This window comes from Coffea arabica, chromosome 10e (assembly GCF_036785885.1).
Source record: "Coffea arabica cultivar ET-39 chromosome 10e, Coffea Arabica ET-39 HiFi, whole genome shotgun sequence".
Taxonomy (NCBI): Eukaryota; Viridiplantae; Streptophyta; class Magnoliopsida; order Gentianales; family Rubiaceae; genus Coffea; species Coffea arabica.
In genome coordinates this window covers 3,252,773-3,270,613 of record NC_092328.1, presented here as the reverse complement: position 1 = coordinate 3,270,613, position 17,841 = coordinate 3,252,773, and the positions used below count along the sequence as shown (strand labels likewise).

General features: G+C 37.4%; 2 protein-coding genes and 1 long non-coding RNA gene across 5 annotated transcripts; 2 read left to right on the top strand and 1 right to left on the bottom strand.

The window, feature by feature from the left end:
- Window positions 1-823: 823 nt before the first annotated feature.
- Window positions 824-4,157, top strand: LOC113710899 (uncharacterized). The gene is made up of 2 exons (XR_003453031.2): window positions 824-3,450; window positions 3,586-4,157. It is a non-coding gene; the product is annotated as an uncharacterized lncRNA (long non-coding RNA).
- An 821-nt stretch (window positions 4,158-4,978) lies between these two features.
- LOC113711893 (glutamate receptor 2.7-like) lies at window positions 4,979-9,708 on the bottom strand. Its single transcript, XM_027235126.2, has 5 exons — window positions 9,351-9,708; window positions 7,238-8,556; window positions 6,753-7,068; window positions 6,155-6,552; window positions 4,979-5,711 (listed from the first exon to the last, which is right to left on the bottom strand). The coding sequence occupies exons 1-5, from the start codon at window positions 9,634-9,636 to the stop codon at window positions 5,250-5,252; spliced, it is 2,781 nt and encodes a 926-aa protein (XP_027090927.1). The 5' UTR covers window positions 9,637-9,708; the 3' UTR covers window positions 4,979-5,249.
- Window positions 9,709-10,816: 1,108 nt separating this feature from the next.
- LOC113713038 (protein DCL, chloroplastic-like) lies at window positions 10,817-14,615 on the top strand. Of its 3 annotated transcripts, none has more exons than XM_027236739.2 (4): window positions 10,819-11,414; window positions 12,463-12,577; window positions 13,573-13,751; window positions 14,515-14,615. In XM_027236739.2, the coding sequence occupies exons 1-3, from the start codon at window positions 11,026-11,028 to the stop codon at window positions 13,747-13,749; spliced, it is 681 nt and encodes a 226-aa protein (XP_027092540.1). In that variant the 5' UTR covers window positions 10,819-11,025; the 3' UTR covers window positions 13,750-13,751; window positions 14,515-14,615. The 3 variants fall into 3 exon arrangements, with proteins under 3 accessions (XP_027092539.1, XP_027092540.1, XP_071923816.1); XM_072067715.1 differs by having other exon boundaries at window positions 14,262-14,615; XM_027236738.2 differs by lacking the exon at window positions 14,515-14,615 and having other exon boundaries at window positions 10,817-11,414; window positions 13,573-14,018.
- The last annotated feature ends 3,226 nt before the right edge of the window (window positions 14,616-17,841 follow it).

Genomic DNA, 17,841 nt, shown 5'->3' with positions numbered 1-17,841 from the left:
TTTTTTTTTTTTCTATATGGAATAGATTATAGACACTTAAGGAAAAAAAAAAAACGTCCTTCAAATGAGCATCCCTTTGATTTGGAGATATGTATACATTTCATTTAAGATATTTATTTTAAGGAGAATAGGAAGGTTTCAAATGCTTTAATTTTACGAAAAAAAAACTCTTAACTATTAGTTTATATCTTGTCAGTATTTTATCTTTTTATTTCTATCTAGCAATTTTCTTTTAAAGGTTGAGATTTTAAAAATTAGAGATTATGAGTTCAAATCCCCAATCCTTTTCTCGCTTTTTAATTTCCACCCCTTTCTTGTTTGAAACTAAAAAAAAAAAAATCTTATTTTGTGTTGTTTAGCATATAGCAAGAATGATTTCTTAACTAATAGAAAAAAAATTATATATATATATATAAGAAAAAACGCCAAGGCTATTTATTACCGGAAATGCACCTAGTACCCGAATTCATCCACAGAAAATAGACCACCCAATCAGAAAATCTCCCCTTTATCCGAACATATCCAGCCCGCAGCCTTCTACTACCCTTCTTCTATCTATCATTCACTTGACTAGTTCGGACCACCAATAAACAACAACTTCAATGGATGATCTTGAAGCTAAAGAATAGTAATTCATCCAATACCCAAAAATATTTTTAAAAAAAATTCTAAATGCTAATGGCTTCAATTTCTTCCCAAAAATTTATTAACACTTCCCCTCTTCATAGTAACTATCTCTTAAAAAAAAAAAAGGTCTATCTCATCCCACTTGCTTTTATCTCCTTCTTCGTTTTCTTTCCAATTATACCCTGCGGCCGTTAAAACAAATTGACCAATGCCATAGTAAACGGTAAGCACCGCTGCATTCTTTTCTTTTTGGCTGTTTCAATTTCCTAGGCTTTCACTGTCTTGGTACATTGTGGACTACAACTGGTCCTACAGCACAAAACGACCACTGGACCTTGCAACCTTCATTAAAGGATCACTGTCCAGCAATTTCCAGCGAACAATGACGTGAAGTAGAATTCTCCACGGAAAGCTCATTGTGAGGTTGAAAACATGACACCTTCAAATATTATGCAACAGCAAGATGAGTGACACGGGGCACGAGAAAAGCTGGCATATAATTTCTGATTACCATGTTCATAAAAGCTATCCTCTTTACTAACTAGGTTTGAGATCATAGCAAAAATCCTGCTCCTGATTTGTCTCGATCCCTTGAATGTCTGTGCATGTTAGGAACCCTTAAATTTCTTGTTCCAAATTTTGTGAAGAGCTTTTCTGTTTATCAATGATGCTTGTATACAGTCAAAAATCGAGCAATGCCTTTCCAGTAGACGTGCAACTGCATTCACAAATGCAACCACAAGAAGGCTGCCTGATACTAGGAACAGAAAAAGAAAAGGTTCGGTGCCTATTTTACTAGGGCCTTGATTATCTTCCCCGCTGATGAAGAGCAGTTTAGAGATGAAAGCGTGCTTTTTTCCATTTGATCGATCGTTTCTGTCAATGTTATCTTTGGAATAGCCCCTGAAATATCATCAGCCAAAAGAGAACCCTTTGGGAAGACCTGAGACCAGAAAAAAAAAAAAAACGAATACCGTGATGAGCCCAGCTAAGATAAGTTAATATAGGAATAAATATGTTAAAACACAATGAATTTGACTGGGATCTGGATCTTACTACTAATCTTACAAATCCAAAGCCACCAAGTTTGAATCTGGGCCCTCCTACGGAGTAGCCTTCGCAATACTTTGCAAGGAAGACTTTGGCATGTGGGGCTGCCAAGAAAGCTACTTTGATGTCTCCCCTCTGGAAAGCTTCAGGGTAATGGCTGATGGACCCAATTGGCCTGACATTTTCTGGCTTGAATTGCAAAACATTTGTCAAGAAACGACCGATGTAGGAATTGTTATTGCAGCCAACAGGTGCATCGGTCCCTAATAGATAATCGATTTCGACTATAGATGGTTCAATCTTTGGAACAGTCATCCATGAAGTAACAGCTGTACTAAAACATGTCGTCACAACCACCGTGACAAACAACCATGTTGCTAAGCACCAGCCATGACAGATTGCTTCTGATAGATTTTCCTGTAAAGGGATAATTTTGCGTCAAAAAATTGTTACTATATATCCTTAGATTAGAAAGTCTTCTTTCATTAAAAAGCCTTTTTTGATTGGAGTGTAATCAGTGAAACTTACTCTGAGCAAATGATAGAATGGTAACAGCAAACCAAAGCATGGGCCCGATGTTACGAGGGAATGGCCTTCTGAACTCTGGGTTGTTGTTATTTGCATGTTTCAGGAAGAACGGCTTCAGTCCAATCCATGGTAATTTAAGGATCCGTACAGTTTATGATTTTTAAGGATGCACAGAGTCTGAGATTGTGTGATTGTCGTTATTTTCATCGGTTCGTTCTTCTGCTTCGTATTTCTGTTCCTGCATCCTTTGCAAGCTTGAAGAAGAGGCCATTAGGAATCCACTTTGTCTTCCCTTGGCATCTGATGGTGCTGTGTTTGAACTCCCAAGTTCCTACGGACTCAATTCCGATTAACTTCGAAACTGGTACCATAAAAATTTTGAAACATCAGCATTAGGGAGTTGAAGTTTTTTGGTATAAAAAAGGAAGGATAAAATCTAGTTGTTAAATTTTTTTTTTTTGTTTGGGGGCCTTAGCCAATAGCCATTGCACCATATTTCGTTTCTTTGGGATTTAAAATTTCTCAATTTTTTTTAACTCATGTTTTTCTTTGTATCGATCTTTGTCGTTTTTTCCCCTTGTTGCCTTGAATTATGATAAAAAAGAAAGATGAAATTCTAATTATTTGAAGGTCTCTGACCTTCGTACTAGAACTTGGTTGGTTGTGGGGTACTAGCACTTGATGGTTTGTGGATTGTGTTCTTTTGTTGCTTTTGTCATTAATTTTCGGATCTGTGTTTCACGTTTAGGTTGATATTGTTTTTGCAGTATGCTTTAATTTAGAGGTCATGCCAAAGATCAAATCTTATCATTAGGGTATTCTATTCTGATGCCAATTTTATCACTGGCTTTGTTTTCCAATGCCAAGACCGAGTTTTTATTACTTGGATATAATTTTGGCTCCTGCCATGCTTACACTTCTGGCATCCTTAGTTGTTTAGTAGGCTATTTACTCTGGAAACCTCTCTACTTGGTCTTATTTTATGTAATATTACCTTTTCTTTCCGAGGAGGGTAACGTTTTTATATTGAAATTTACTACACTTTGGTCAGTTCAAGGCCTAATACTGTGCTTCCTTTCCCTTTGATGCACAAATTTGATAACTTTTTTGGGTAACATTGAATTTTGAGTCTGCAAGGAAGTTTGATAAGGAGCAGGAAGGAAAATTAGCAGAAAGTTTAAATCTTGATGGGTCTAAGGGGGGGTGCTGCTTAAAACATTTGGACCGACGAATGGACTGGCGAAGGTAAGGCCTTGGATCAACCTAAATAACATAAATTTTCTTTTGTTTACTGTATTTGTGGAGCTCTGCTATTCATCCAACGATTTTGCTCTAAATTACTGCAACTTTTATAAATTTTCTTCTTCCCTCACTTAATAGTGTGGAAACAAAGAGCAAGTCTTGAAGGATCTGATTGGCGAACTATCAACTGGAAGTTCTTGTTCGCATCGCATCCCGTCTTTCCTGACACTTAAAGAAGCTGCTAGAACAAGTATTCTCTCAAAACGTTGGATAGATCTGTGGATGCGCGTTCCTTGGCTTGATTTTGATGCTTCTGTAGTGTTAGACAAGTTGGCAGCCCTAGCTGATACATCAAACCATAGCAGGTTCCGCAAAAGGGAAAGGTGCAAGTATGTTTAATGGGTAGACAATGTACTGCAACCATCCAAAGCCTTGACACTGGATGAATTTAGGGTTTTTTTTTTTTAATTTGGACAAGTCTTCTCAAGTTGAGATTGACAAATGGATTCAGGATGCACTTGCAAGGAGAGAGCAAAGGCTAGAATTGAACTTGTTAGAGAACGGCGAGAATTTATGTGTTCCCTCAAATGGTTATACGTTTTGGCTTGGATCCCTCGGCCTGAGCAGTCATCCTCATGAAGTGGTTGATTTTAAGCCACTCAAAACACTGAAATTTGATTAATGTTTATGTGACTAGGGAAGTTCTTGAATTCTTCTTGCACGGGAGCATGGTTCGAAGACTCAGCTGAGACCGTGACGACTTGAAACGGTCGAGTTATACCAAATCACTCCAAATCAACTTGAATTTTTATTATTTTTACTAATTTTTTAATTATTTTTGTTTATCATATATTTTACAATTTTTAGCATATTAAATATTTCAAAAATTCACGTCTCGCCGAGACCAAAATCGATATGTCGAAACCGATGTGAAACGGTTCAGACCGTGACCGCGGTCGCCACTTTGAACCATGCACGGGAGCCCATTTCTCGAGCTTCTACAAGTGCATGGCTCTCAAGTTTTGACAAGTCTTCATGTCTCAGCATTGAAGAATTTGGAGATGACCTTCCCATTTAGAAACCCTCACTTTCTGTGATACGAACCTAATCTCACTTAAAATTACTAAAGCAGAAACTCTAGTGCTTGCTAATGTCCCAATGCTTGTGGATGTTTTGGTTTCTGGGAGATCCAATTACTTAGTCAAGGATTTTATCTCTTGGCTCTCGTGTTGCCCGATGGCACTTGAGGTTCTTGTCTCACAAAAATCATCTGTGAAGTTATGACCATATATTGTTGATAATTCTTTCGCTTAGCAAAGTTCTTGAAAATGATAACAGATGGTTTACATACCAGCCAATCTTGATATAGTCTAGAAAGTTCACGTATGTTTTTCCATTATGGAATAGATTTTGGATACTTTGAAAATAGGCGGAACTCAGGGGAAAAAAAGAAAAGAAAAGAAAGAGACAGAAATATTAATGTCATTCCTCCTGGCTGACTGCTTGCTTTACTGATGTGAAACGATAAACATGGCCATAACCTTTGTTTTGATTGTGAATTTAAATGGAACTTGTCCAGTTCACATTGTCAAAGATCCAAAACAAAAAAAAAAAAAATGTTGGTAACAAATAAAGGAGTAGCATTAACATTTTTCAAGAAAAACAAAAGTCCTCCTTCAGATTCCTATCCTTTTTTTAATTAATAAAGACGTCTATACATTTCATACAACAGTATTTATCATAAATTGGATGATCTGAAACAAAGAAATTGTGAACTCTACACATAATTAGGAGGAAAGAACTTAACTGAGAACGTTGGTTGCTAGCTCAATGGCCCTCAAATCTGGCTCCAGTTCATTACGATGCATATTTATTTCGTTATTCGGTCTCTGAATAATTGGGGTTTTCCTCAAAAGGGTTGTCCCAGATTTTGTGAAAGCTCGAGCAAGAAGCAGTGACGCCCACCGAAGGACTCTTCCGTTTATAAAGCCATGATTGGCCAAGTGCTTTTTCAGTAGGCGGAGGATTGCGTTCAGAGATGCAAGTGCAAGAAGGCCGCCCGAAACTAGGAAAAGAACAAAGAAAGGTTCAATACCTACTCCATCAGGGCCTTGGCCTTGATCGTGATCCCCTCCCGTGGATGAAGAAGAGCATGTTGAAAACGAAAACATGTGTTTCTCCAATTCATCTATGGTTCCCGTCTGCGTTACTTTTAAAATGGCCTCTGAAATATCAGCAGCCAAAGGAGAACCCTTTTGAAAGACCTGAGAGACCAAAACGAGGAAATTGTAAATGAGCCCAGCTTAGAGCAGAAGATATACAGGTCAAACACAAATTAAAGGGGCAACAAAAGAGAATCAATACATAGAAAATATTAAATAAACAGAACCATTATTCTTCTGTTTATCAGTACAAAATGTGTCAAGATTGAATGATCATGTCATGCTTGATAGTAAGTGCAGTTTTTTTTTTTTTTTTTCCCCTTTCAAGACACATAGTGGGTGATGGAGCTCGATCTTTAGCAGATGGTCTAGAAAAGAGCTTATTAACCTGTCTGACATATTATTATCATCAACAAATATCTCATCGCCAGTGTATTAGTAAGGATCAATAAATTAACTCCATCATGTAGAAGCAGAATTGAACCAACTAATATTACGAAATGAAATGTGTCAAGACTCAAGACTGGATTAAAGTTCGGTCTTACAAATCCAAAGCCACCGAGTTTGATGCTGGGGCCTGCCATTGTATAGCCTTTGCAGTGTTCGGCTAGGTAGATTTTGGCATGGGGGGCAACAAAAAAGGCTGCTTTTATCTCTCCGCTTTCAAATTTTCCAGGATATTCACTTAAGGACCCAATTTTCCTGATATTTTCAGGCCTAAAGTGGAGAGCATCGATCAGGAAACGATCAATGAAAGAATTCCCATTGCACCCGACAGGTGCATTTGTGGCTAGTAGATAATCGATGTCTCCAATAGATGGTTTGTTCCTCGGACTAGTCATCAAGGTAGTAACCGATGCAGTAAAACATGCTGTCACAACCAGAGTGACAAATAACCATGTTTGCAGCACCAGGCGTGATAAATTGCTCCTGATAGTTTCTCCTGTAAATGATCATTTGCCAAATAAACGTCAATAAACCATTCTGTCTTGTCTTAATGATCTAAAATCCTTGTAGAAATCTCCCCATCAAAGTTTAAGTGAAATTTGTGAAGCCTCAACGAAAATATGTCTCAAATTAAAGATAAATGTACATTGAATAGTCCTCCAAATGATAGATATTTTCAAGTAGGAATCAACTTACTATTAGCAAAAGATAGAACGGTAACAGAATACCAGAGCATGGTCCTAATATTTTGAGGGAACGTTCCTCCAAAATCTGGATTCTCATTTGCATGTTCGTATAACCAAATTGTCACCCCTGTGTACATGGTCATTGCAGCCATAATCGTCCACATGCTCAACTTGAATGCTTTTAGAACAAGAATTTTCGTTGCTATAGTGTCTGGTTTTACAGCGACCACCATGACAAGGCCAGAATCCAAATAGGGCTGCGAGAAGTCTGCAATCTCATATCGGTTCGCCATTATTTCTATGTCACCTATTGCTGCATAAAAGCTCTTTATAGCCAAATAACTAGATTAGTGTCCATCCGTTTGAACTTTGAACACTTTCTCATTCTTTTTCTACTATTTAATGTCTATATATTCAATGGAAAAATACTAAAGGTAGACTGTACTTAATCCACAGTTACATGGTCAAACTGAACTATTTTGGTTAGAGCAGTACCTTATTGTGGACTTCATCCACCATTTGATCATACGAACCGCTATATGGGACTAGCACATAATGCAAGTGGTAAGGTAAGCGCTTGACTACAGCATCGAACACTTGGATGGTAAATCCAGTGATGGTTGTTTCATTGCTAAGCTGGTCAAAAGTAACATTCACAAACTGATTAAATGCACCTTTTGCGGGGACTCCAATTCTCAAAGGTTTTGCAGTGCTACCCAATTCCATTCCCTTGGGAACTGCCAACTGACCACCTGGCCAAATAATTGTACCCAAATCCCACGTTTTGCCATATTCATGTCCAATTCTAATATTCGTTCCATCACCTTTAATCCGGTCCTCCGACAAACCAAATTCATCAGGTGACCATATTGCTATCTCTTGGTAGCTTTTACCAATCACATTCACTAATTGATAGACAGGCTTCTGCAATAAAGCACCATTCTTGAAGCTTACTATTCCACTCAGACCCTCAAAATTACTAGATAAAATGGAATTACCTAAATTAGTAGAATTTTGTAGACCATTTTTTTCTGATTTTTGTATTGCCTTGGCAAGTGCCCATGTTGCATCGTAAGCTTGAAGAGCGTATATGCTTGGACTAGAATGCTTTTCTTCTTCAGGATATTCTGATCCATATCTTCTTCTAAACCTCAGCTCGAATGTTCGAAAAGAATCACTAGTGTCCAAATACTTGGTTTTCAATCCAATTACACCTTGCATATGATTGAGCAACACCGATGACTGAACGGAGTCAAGAAGGTTCGCCACATCAGACATCACAATCCATACATAACCCTTGTTCATCATGCCCAATTTTTTAGCCTTCTCAAAAAGCATCACTGCAAACTCTAGAGAAGCCTGTAAGACAGTAAAGACCTTGATGTTCTTGGTTCTGAGCTTGCTCAGCTCCTCCTCAATGAATTTTTGTGGGTTTGTCTGAGAAACTACGCGAGGGAAAGCTGAATAATATTCCAAGCCGGCCTCTACGGCCCAGAGCGAGTCAGCGAGGTGAGTGATGAGCCCGGAATCTGCAGAAAAGCTGTTGCTATGTTCATAAACTGCAATCACCCTCCGCCACCTGAACTGGCCAATTATGGCAGCAATTCCTTGCATTTGGAGAGTAGTATCAGTAGTCATCCTGATGAAGGATGGAGGCTGAGAAGGTAGGAAGGGTGGAGAGGTGGCAGTCGGAACTGTGGAAATGACGGGGATGTCTTTGGCGACTTTGTCAAAATCCCAAAGCAGAGTTGCTTCTTGCAAGGTCAGCTGTCCAATTATGACTTGCGCTTGCTTCTTGTTTACAAGCTCAGTCACTAGATGCCAGGAAAAAAAAAAATCACATGGCAAGGCAGGTAAGCTCAGTATTTCACTTTTGGAGATTATTAGTTTCTGGCTACATTAAAAAAATTACCTCGAAGTAGATCACATAAATGTTCATGGCGTTCTAGTTGCCTACATGTCGAATTCTATATAGCTTCCTCCCTTTTCGAAACTAGTAAATAGTAATTTGCTAGTATATGTATAGCTTCCTCCCTTTTGAAACTGGTTGCCATTTCTTTCGAATTACTTTCCCGTTTTTAGAAACCCTTTGGTTAAGGGCATGCAGCCCGACTGGTGCTCAATTTGTCGCCGACTGGTGCTCATCATGTTAGCTACTATTTGTAAATCAAAACGTAAAATGGTAGTCAACTCTTTCATTTGGTTGGTGTGAATGTCGCAGTTTGAATTTTTATTTTTACAGTAATTGTTGGATGAAATGCCAACATTATCTTTCCAAAGTCCAAATGCAATTTAGACTTGAAAGAAGTAGTTCTATTGTTTTGCCATAAAAAAAAACTGTGGAAATAAATATTGGATTGTACGTTGCAATATAATTTGCCCTTTCATTTCAGGTCTGAATTAACAATTGGTAGTCTCCACTTCTTAGCACCATCTATAACTAATCTTGCACGATTTCAGGCAACAAAACTAAATTTGCTGCTGCATGAGTGCCAAACTCTTTACCAAGCGGGCGAGTTCATATGGAAATGGTGAGGAGGAAAAGTTTTATGTATTTGCCTATATAAGTGTGTCCGATGATGATAAGAGTTGGGGAGAGGAAACTCACCAGCAGAAACCGCTCGAGCTGAGTTCCCTTTTGAATCTTGAGAATGCAAGGCCAGATTTGAACAATGTGACCAGCGATTGAAATCATGGACAGCCATCTCCACCGCTATTGCTTGCTCCTTTCCCACACGAGAGCTCTGATCGAATATCCCACCAACACTCCCCATTACAGCCCGTTGGTTCACGGGACAATATTGGATGCTTTTCTCATCAGCTGTTGCTTTTGATTCAAGTATTAGTGTCGCAAAGAAGCCCAGAAAGAATATGATGATGACAGGACATCTCATTTTGCTATCAGAAAACGAACCACAACTATCAAGAGAGATGATGATCCAGCGAGCAGTTGACCAAATAGGCTGGATATAGAGTCGTCTGCCCTTCTCTTTTTTTTTTTTTTTAAAAAAAAAAAAGACTTTTGCATACTTGAAGTCTAATATAACACGCTAATTTGCAGCTAGTTCAAACATATTGAAATTAACTCGTCGATCCTGATAATGACACCTCTACAGATTTTCAGCTTAATTGCCCGCTCAAGATACTACTGCTGCATAAATAAAAGGTCAATCCTGACTCTCTCCATCCAGAAGGCGGCTGCAAGCCTACAATAAACAAGCGAGTATAAGGGAAAAAAAAAAAAAAAGACGTAAGAATGGAGTGGTTAATTATGCTATTTAGAAATATTCAGTACGATTTGGAAGAGCCTTGACACCCAAAATTTTGAAATCCCAAATTTAGATTATGATTGTGTCTCATAGCTTTTTCAATTACCTGGTTTCTATACTCATAAGGAATAAATATGCTGTAGGTTAAGTTTTATGATCTATGTTTGGAGTTCACCGATAATACTAATATTTCTTGCTCAAATTTTGAAGTACTTTAGGAAGAATCAATTTTAAGGTCTGATGAGTTAGAGTGCGTTTGATAAAAAAAAATGAAATTTGAAAATTGAAATCTAAGATCTGAAGTCTAAATGCATTAAGTTATTCAATTGTTAAATATTAAATTTAGTACATTTGAGTCTATACCACATTCAGTAATAAGCGAATAGTTTATCACTTATTTTTTGGAACAAGTTTTGTCTAGGAAATTCAGTGCCAATTAATTAATTCAGATGTTCACTTTTTAGTTATCAAACACATCTAAACATGTTAAGATCTGAATCCATTAAATTTAAGTATTGAATTGGGTTATCAAACGGGGAGGGTCTTACTCATGCTATTAAGTTTAGCTTTAGAACGAGGCTTTGACCACGAAATCTTTCTTTGGATTATCAAACATCTGGCGATCTTCTCTTGTGTTGTTTAGCAATAACAATTTCTTAAATAACACAAACACAGCTGCTAATTAATACGGATATCCATATGGTACCCGAATCCACATTGACCCATGCGTGTACAGAACAGAAAATGATAGACCGACCAACCAACCAACCAAGTCCCAACCCGAAAATCTCCACTTTATCCGAATGAATATCCAAGCCCGCCAACACAGCTTACTAGCTTGGCTTAGCTCAGCTCAGCTTGCTTTTTCTTCTGCTACCCTTCCTTCTATCCTTCATACATTCATTCCCTTGGGACCGCCCACACACAGCAACCTCCATGGATGATCTTGAAGCTAAACAATAATAACGATTCATCCATCGATTACATATATTTTTTTTAAAAAAAAATTAAACAATGATAATGGCTTCAATTTCTTCCTCAAAATTTATGAACTCTTCCCCTTTTCATGGTAGTAATTCTATCTCATCCAACTTGCTTTTATCTCCTCCTTCTTTATCCTTCCAATTATACCCTTATAACCGCTCTCAATTGCGCCGTTATGCTGCCATTAGAACCACCGGCTCAGAAGGTCGGGGCTCCGACTCGTTCGGTGCGCAGTTGTTGAGAAAGCCGGTGGTTTCTCCGGCGGTTGTGTCGGAGGGGGAAGATTCCGTCGTGGAGGAGGATGACAAGTACAGGAGTGGTGGTGAGGAGGTGGAACCGTGGGTGGATTGGGAGGACCAGATTTTGCAGGATACAGTTCCCCTTGTTAACTTTGTCAGGATGATTCTTCATTCCGGAAAGTAGGCTCTCCATTTTCGTACTTTAATTGCATTTTTTCCCCAGCTTATTGCTTTTATTTTTTTTTTTTTTGTAAAATTGTAACATTTTTCAATCGAATTTAGCGATGTTACCAGTACTATGCTTGCATTTCTAGGGAGAATGCTGAATGAAGTCATTGGTAATTTAGTAAAGCTGTGTTTGGTTCTCCAGCAAAATGCGGATTGCTATTCTATTCAAATTCAACTAGTTTTCCGTAAGATGCACTTCCAATATCGAATAATAGAAAACCATACACAGCCTAAGGATAGAGATTGTTTTCTGTTGAGTTTGGTGAGATCAAGTTCTCAGACTTTCTTTTTACAGGATCAAATGCTTCATTTTGTCTTTTGAATCGGTTAAGAGAAGATGAAACGAGGCAAATTTGAGAATTTCGGCTCCAAGGCCCATCCTTTTTCACACTCCATGTTTGGAATAACTGTTTGTGGTTGATTAGCATGGTGTTTTACTGTCCATTTGAATGTTATGCATTTTGTTAATTAGCTGGTTCGTCAAGTTGATGCATTAGCTGAGTGGAAATGTTAGTGTCAATTGCAGACGGATTTCAGAGTGTTCTTGGAGCTTCTAGACAAAATTTAGGGTAATACTTTTGGCGCACATTCTATTACTCCACGTCTAGTTTTTAGTGATAATTTTGCTCTCCTATCATTTTTGTTAAACTTCTTGCACCAATGCTAACATCATTTTTGAAGTTTTAGTTATGGTATAAATTGTTTGGAAATGTTTGGTGAAACGAGCACTGTGTCAGTGCAGGCAAGAAACACATTATTTCTCATACAAATCGGTGTAGGTTCGGTACTTATGCCTTAAAAGTTGGGGGTGAGCTGCATCTACCAAACCTCTTCAGTCCCAATTGCATTGTTCTGTTCACTCAAAAATAATAATTGCAATATAATATGGTTGTCTGCATACCACCTCCTGCTTTCTTCATGAATATGTGAAAGAAAATTATGATATTTGTTGTTACTTTTGGCCGTAGATCACTTTTTCTGATTTTCTTTCTAATTACAGGTATGAAAGTGGGGATAGGCTAAGTCCTGAGCATGAGCGAACAATCCTGGAAAGGGTGCTTCCATATCATCCACAATGTGAAAAGAAAATTGGAAGTGGAGTAGATTATATCACGGTCTCTCTCATTCTCAAAACTTCCCTTACTTATTAGATATATTGAAAAAGTCTAGTTCTGGTCTTCCATGCTAGTCACTGTTGTTTTTTATACGAGTACAGAAATAGAAGAACACTTTTTCCATTCTCAAGTTAAAATTTCTTGGACATATTTTGATGCCCTGGTTGACCGGTTTACATGCCAATGGGCGCATACAACTTGACTGAACTAAACTAAAACCTTATCCCAGAATATTTCGGGTTGACTCTGTAAAACCTTTTTCTTAGCTTTATCTTGTGACTGGTAGTTGAAAGTATACATGATAGCATTCCATACAGATGCTTCGAACAAAAAAAGAAAAAAATCTGTTACAGATATGAGCTGACTGTTCGTATTGCACCACCACTGACTTGACAAATGATATTTACCCCTACCATTTCATTCACTTCTGCCAATGTTTAAGAGATACTTGAAGGATTTTTCTTTTTTTTCTTTTGGAACTACAATCCATGCTTTAGCTTGAAGTGGAAGTTTAGAGATTATCAACTCATTTGACCATAGGTTGGGGAAGACATATTCTATGGTTTTTGCTCAAGTGAAGTTCTTCAGCTATTGGTCCACTTTAACTGTTTGTCAAATTTGCTACTGAGCATATTATCATTATAACCACGCATCAAGATCTTCTTATCTCTCCTTGTTCTTCTTGGTGACAACACAATCAAAGAATTTTAGAGATAAAAACAGGTCTAACAGACATGATTTATGTATCATTTTAGTTTGAGACAAAATGAAATACAGCTTCCCTTGTCTCTGGGTAAAATGTTTAGCTGTTGCTGCCACAACTCCTACACTATTAGTATTGCTGGTATTATAACAAAGAATAAGTGCTGCCGCATGTGTTTTTTTTTACTGCTGAGTATATGCTGTTATTACTACTAATACCAAAAGTGCTATATACTGCATGTCACTCGGACAAAATTGATCGATGCTGCAATTTTATGTGTTCTGGTTGACAGATTGGCTATCATCCTGATTTCGATAGATCACGATGCTTATTCATAGTCCGAAAGGATGGAGAGCTGGTTGACTTTTCATACTGGAAATGTATAAAGGGTTTGATCAGAAAAAATTATCCACTGTATGCAGAAACTTTTATCATAAGACATTTTAAGAAGCCTAGGCGTAGTGATTGAAGGTAAACTTCTCAATTTGTTCAGAGCTAGAAATCTACCGTAAGGATATTTCCTGCCTATTGTTTAGTTCGTCTTTCACCTGCCTGAAAGATTTTTTGTGCTTGTTAGACGGTGTGAGTAGAAATTCTGGTGTTATAACTAGAGCATATTACTAGGACCTTTCTTTTAGTATGGAATACTGGTGTATATTTCTTTGTTTTCCTTCTTTTCAAGCCATGTGTTCCGTGATTCTGCAATACATGCACAGATAAACTTCCCTTTTTGGTTCAGTTGTGGACTTTGTATCCCGTATTACTTTATTTATTTATGTTATCAATGAAATGCAAGGAAGACAGATAAACTAGTTGTAAAGGTTATAATTCTCTGACTTTCTATTCTTATTGTGGTATTATTCTCAATTAGCTGATATTGTGCTCTTTCCTTGTAATCTTGAGAGTTTACTATGATTTGAAGGTTGTAGGATAATACTTCTCATTTTTGCACTTATAGTCATGACTTTTAAATTGCTACAGGAAGAAAAACCATGCATCATTCCTAGTTTCACTGGAAATTCTGAGCATATAAATAGAGATTCAAGGAAATATAACTGCAATTGTTGGAGCAAACGCCGCTCAAAAACTTTCATATTTATTTGTGCCGGTGTTAGCTGGCCAGCTAACTTGTGTCTTATGGAAAAAAGAAAGACATTCTTTTGGTTCTGCAAAGGCATCTGTTTGTAGTAGGGAGTTATGTCCATGATCCTGATATTTGATTTTGAAAATGTAGGTTAAACCTTTTCAGTGAGCTAATTTTGCACTGTTGACGCCATTAAGGGTATCAGACGTTTTACTGAATGGAAATAGTACCGCTTTTTGTTTGGAGGAGAATACTAGCAGTCGTAAAGGCTATTATAGCTGATTCCATTATGCTGAAGTTGATTTGTGACTGAAATTTCATTTTTGTTTGAATTAGTTGTTTTTGAAAAATTAAGATATTTTTTTTTTTTTGTAAGTTATTGTGTATTATCGTAGCATTTTATTTGTAAAACTTATTATTTTTGAAAAAAAAAAATATGAATCCAAACACAGAGAGTCACGTTTACATATATCTACTGCCCCTAGACTAGAGGGCGGCTATGAAAACCAATTTCTCAGAATTTACTGAGAGCATAGGCTAGGCTGTCTGCTACCGTTTAATGCAGCCGGGCTACTGAAGAAGCAGCCGGTTGTACTGACTTCCATAGCTGTACGATCCGTTGCTGCAGCCGTAGACTGAACATTGTCGGGGTAATTAGCTACCATGCCAACCAAAATCCACTACTGGTAAATGGTCAAGATATTTCACGTCCCATTATCATTAATTACGCATATTCAATACTGACGGCATGCTATCAAGTTGAATCTTTCATGTCTGACACCTAAGCAGAAGATGAGGAAAAATTCCACCTTCCCTTATTTGAAGAGAAGATGTGATTAGCAACAGTGAAAATCATGCAACAGCAACGCTACTACTGCTACTCCTACTACGCTACACCGTTTCAGAGGTTTGGATGGAATTCTGGACGGCGGAAGAGTTTGAATTGAAAATGCAGGTGGACGATGGGATGGAGGACAGGGACATGTTGGTCTTTGTAGAGAGAGAGTGGCGATGAGCATCAGCATCAGGTTCCTAACTGTTGAGAGGAAAGGAAAGTTTTCTGGGCCGTTGGTCGTTAAAGAGCCACAGCATAAAATAATTGGATTAGGAGAGGTGGGACTAATCAAAGTGGCCGCAGTTTGGTGGTGCCGTGTGGCATTTTGGCGGTTGGGACTAAGGGTGCTTTTTATTATTTATTATTATTATTATTTCGTAGAGTGACATTCCTATGTAGCGGGTAATTTTGATAAAGGACCGGCCGGCCGACCTCTTCGTCTTCTATCTTTTCCGTTTCTGGTACATAATAATAATCCTTTTTGTTTTGTTGAGATGTAGAGGGATGACTGACTGATGACAGAGATTGATTGTTTTGATTAAACAAAACAAGAATTCATCAATGCGATGCAGTTTCTTCTGCAGCATTAAGTAGTCTTGTAACACGTGGGCGGGCAAGCATCCTATACAGCAATTATCAGCATTTGAACGGTCCATTCCATCCCAAAATAATAGTAATAACTCTCCATCAAAGGCTGATGGAATTAACTACACCCTGCTTCAGCCAAATTCACGCGCTTTGGTTCGTCGACCGAAAAAAAAAAAGAAGCCTTGATGCGTCTCCTCGTTCAAGATTTCTTGCTCCAAAACCCAACATCGCTTTTAAGCTTCAGCAACGTGGAGGTAAGACCTAAGAGGAGATGGCTAACTTATCATCAAGATGCAGCACGCGAAATTTGAACTCTGTGAATATGCAAAGTCAGGAAAAAAAAAATGTTCAATGTTAAAGACGCACTATAAATTAAGGTTGTAAACGAATCGAATCGCGATCGGTTAGTTTGAACTCGATCAACATCGAGTTCGAGCTGATTAAGCCAAACTCAAATTCAAAAATATTCAATTTATTAGCTCGCGAGTTGGTTCGATTTTATATATATTTAATTTTAATAGTAAAATTATATATATATATTCTTAATATTTTATTATTTATTAAAAAATATTATCATTTTACTTTTACGACCTCGAGTTCGACCTTTATAAAATTAAGTTGAAATTCGACTCAATTTGTTTGCCTCCCTAATCCAAACCACTCCCCACCCGAAACAAAAAAAAAAATTCCACTGATGAATTACTTCATTGCATTAGCGATCAAAAACTGCATGTTTTGCTTCAGTCATTGCGGCATAATTTAGTAGGTTGTGAGGCATGTCAAATACTCTTCATGGTATCATAGATGATATCTATCGAGAATTAAGCCACCACTATTGGCATTATCCATATGACAATTATTCGTACATTCTTGATCCCGGGGGTTTGTTTGCATTGTTTCATATTTTCCCAATTTTATTTGCTTACATCATCTTTATAATTTTTAATACACCTTTTTATCTTCCCAATATCTTTTTATCTCACATACATCACATCACAAAAAGTGTTACAGTAAAAATATTCCAAATAATCCCAAATAACTTACAATCCAAACAGACCACTTTCCTTTCGGGGAAATACTTGTATAAACCAGTGGATGCAAGAGGGGAGGGCGGATGGGTTGGAAAGAGCACCTACCTCCAAGATTTCAGAAGTTCTTCTACGTCCTCTAAATAATTGAAAATGTTTCACATATATCTTTCTAAAATTTAGGTTTCGCCCCTCTCCCCCTACCCACCCAAGACTGTAAAAGTCCTTTTATATCCCTTTAAGATTCTAAATGTTTTCATTTACATCCTTGTGAATATTATCCTTCATGCCCCAAATATTTTACAAAAATGTGAGCATGCCCCTTAAGTAATACATCTTCATAAATCTTACCCCCCTCCCAAAAAAAAATCATGGAATTAATTATATATATATATATATATATATATATATATATATATATATAAACACACACATATCTGCCTCCTTTTGTAACCGTCCATTCACAACACTATAAGATGCAGTTCTCACTTCTCGCTGGAAAAGCGAAAAGCGCGTGTCATTTTGGAACGTGTCGGCGATCTAGGGCAGAGGGTCCAATGTGCTCGTCCTCGTACTATCCGTTTTCAAAAGCAGAAGAGTGGACTAAGATGTCAAAGCCTTTCGTCCTCCTCCCGTTCATTGTCAATCAGCTAACCTACGTATAATTGTCCAATTTTTCAGATTGGGTAAATCCCTCCCATCTTATCCCGTGATTTAGTGGAACCTTCATCATTGAAGAAGCAGTCCAGTTAGTTGTTGTGTTTATTCATCTTTATGAAAATTGAAAGGACTAAAATTATCATCATATCATATCATATCAGATAGGGTGGGAAAAAAAAAAAAAAAGAATTTGTTTGGATTGAGCATTATTTACCCAGTTTTATTTGCTTACATCATCATTACAATTTCCAATACAACTTTTTACCTTCCCAATTACCTTTTTATCTCACATACATCACATCACAAAAAGTGCTACAGTAAACATATTCCAAATAATCCCAAATAACTTACAATCCAAACAAACTC

Coding starts and splice junctions, on each gene's coding strand:
- LOC113711893 (XM_027235126.2), bottom strand. CDS start 9,636: ATGAGATGTCCTGTCATCATCATATTCTTTCTGGGCTTCTTTGCGACA. Junction 7,069..7,237: donor TGGATGAAGTCCACAATAAG/GTACTGCTCTAA, acceptor TTGGCTATAAAG/AGCTTTTATGCAGCAATAGG. Junction 5,712..6,154: donor AACTCGGTGGCTTTGGATTT/GTAAGACCGAAC, acceptor TTGGTCTCTCAG/GTCTTTCAAAAGGGTTCTCC.
- LOC113713038 (XM_027236739.2), top strand. CDS start 11,026: ATGATAATGGCTTCAATTTCTTCCTCAAAATTTATGAACTCTTCCCCT. Junction 11,415..12,462: donor ATGATTCTTCATTCCGGAAA/GTAGGCTCTCCA, acceptor TTCTAATTACAG/GTATGAAAGTGGGGATAGGC. Junction 12,578..13,572: donor GTGGAGTAGATTATATCACG/GTCTCTCTCATT, acceptor TCTGGTTGACAG/ATTGGCTATCATCCTGATTT.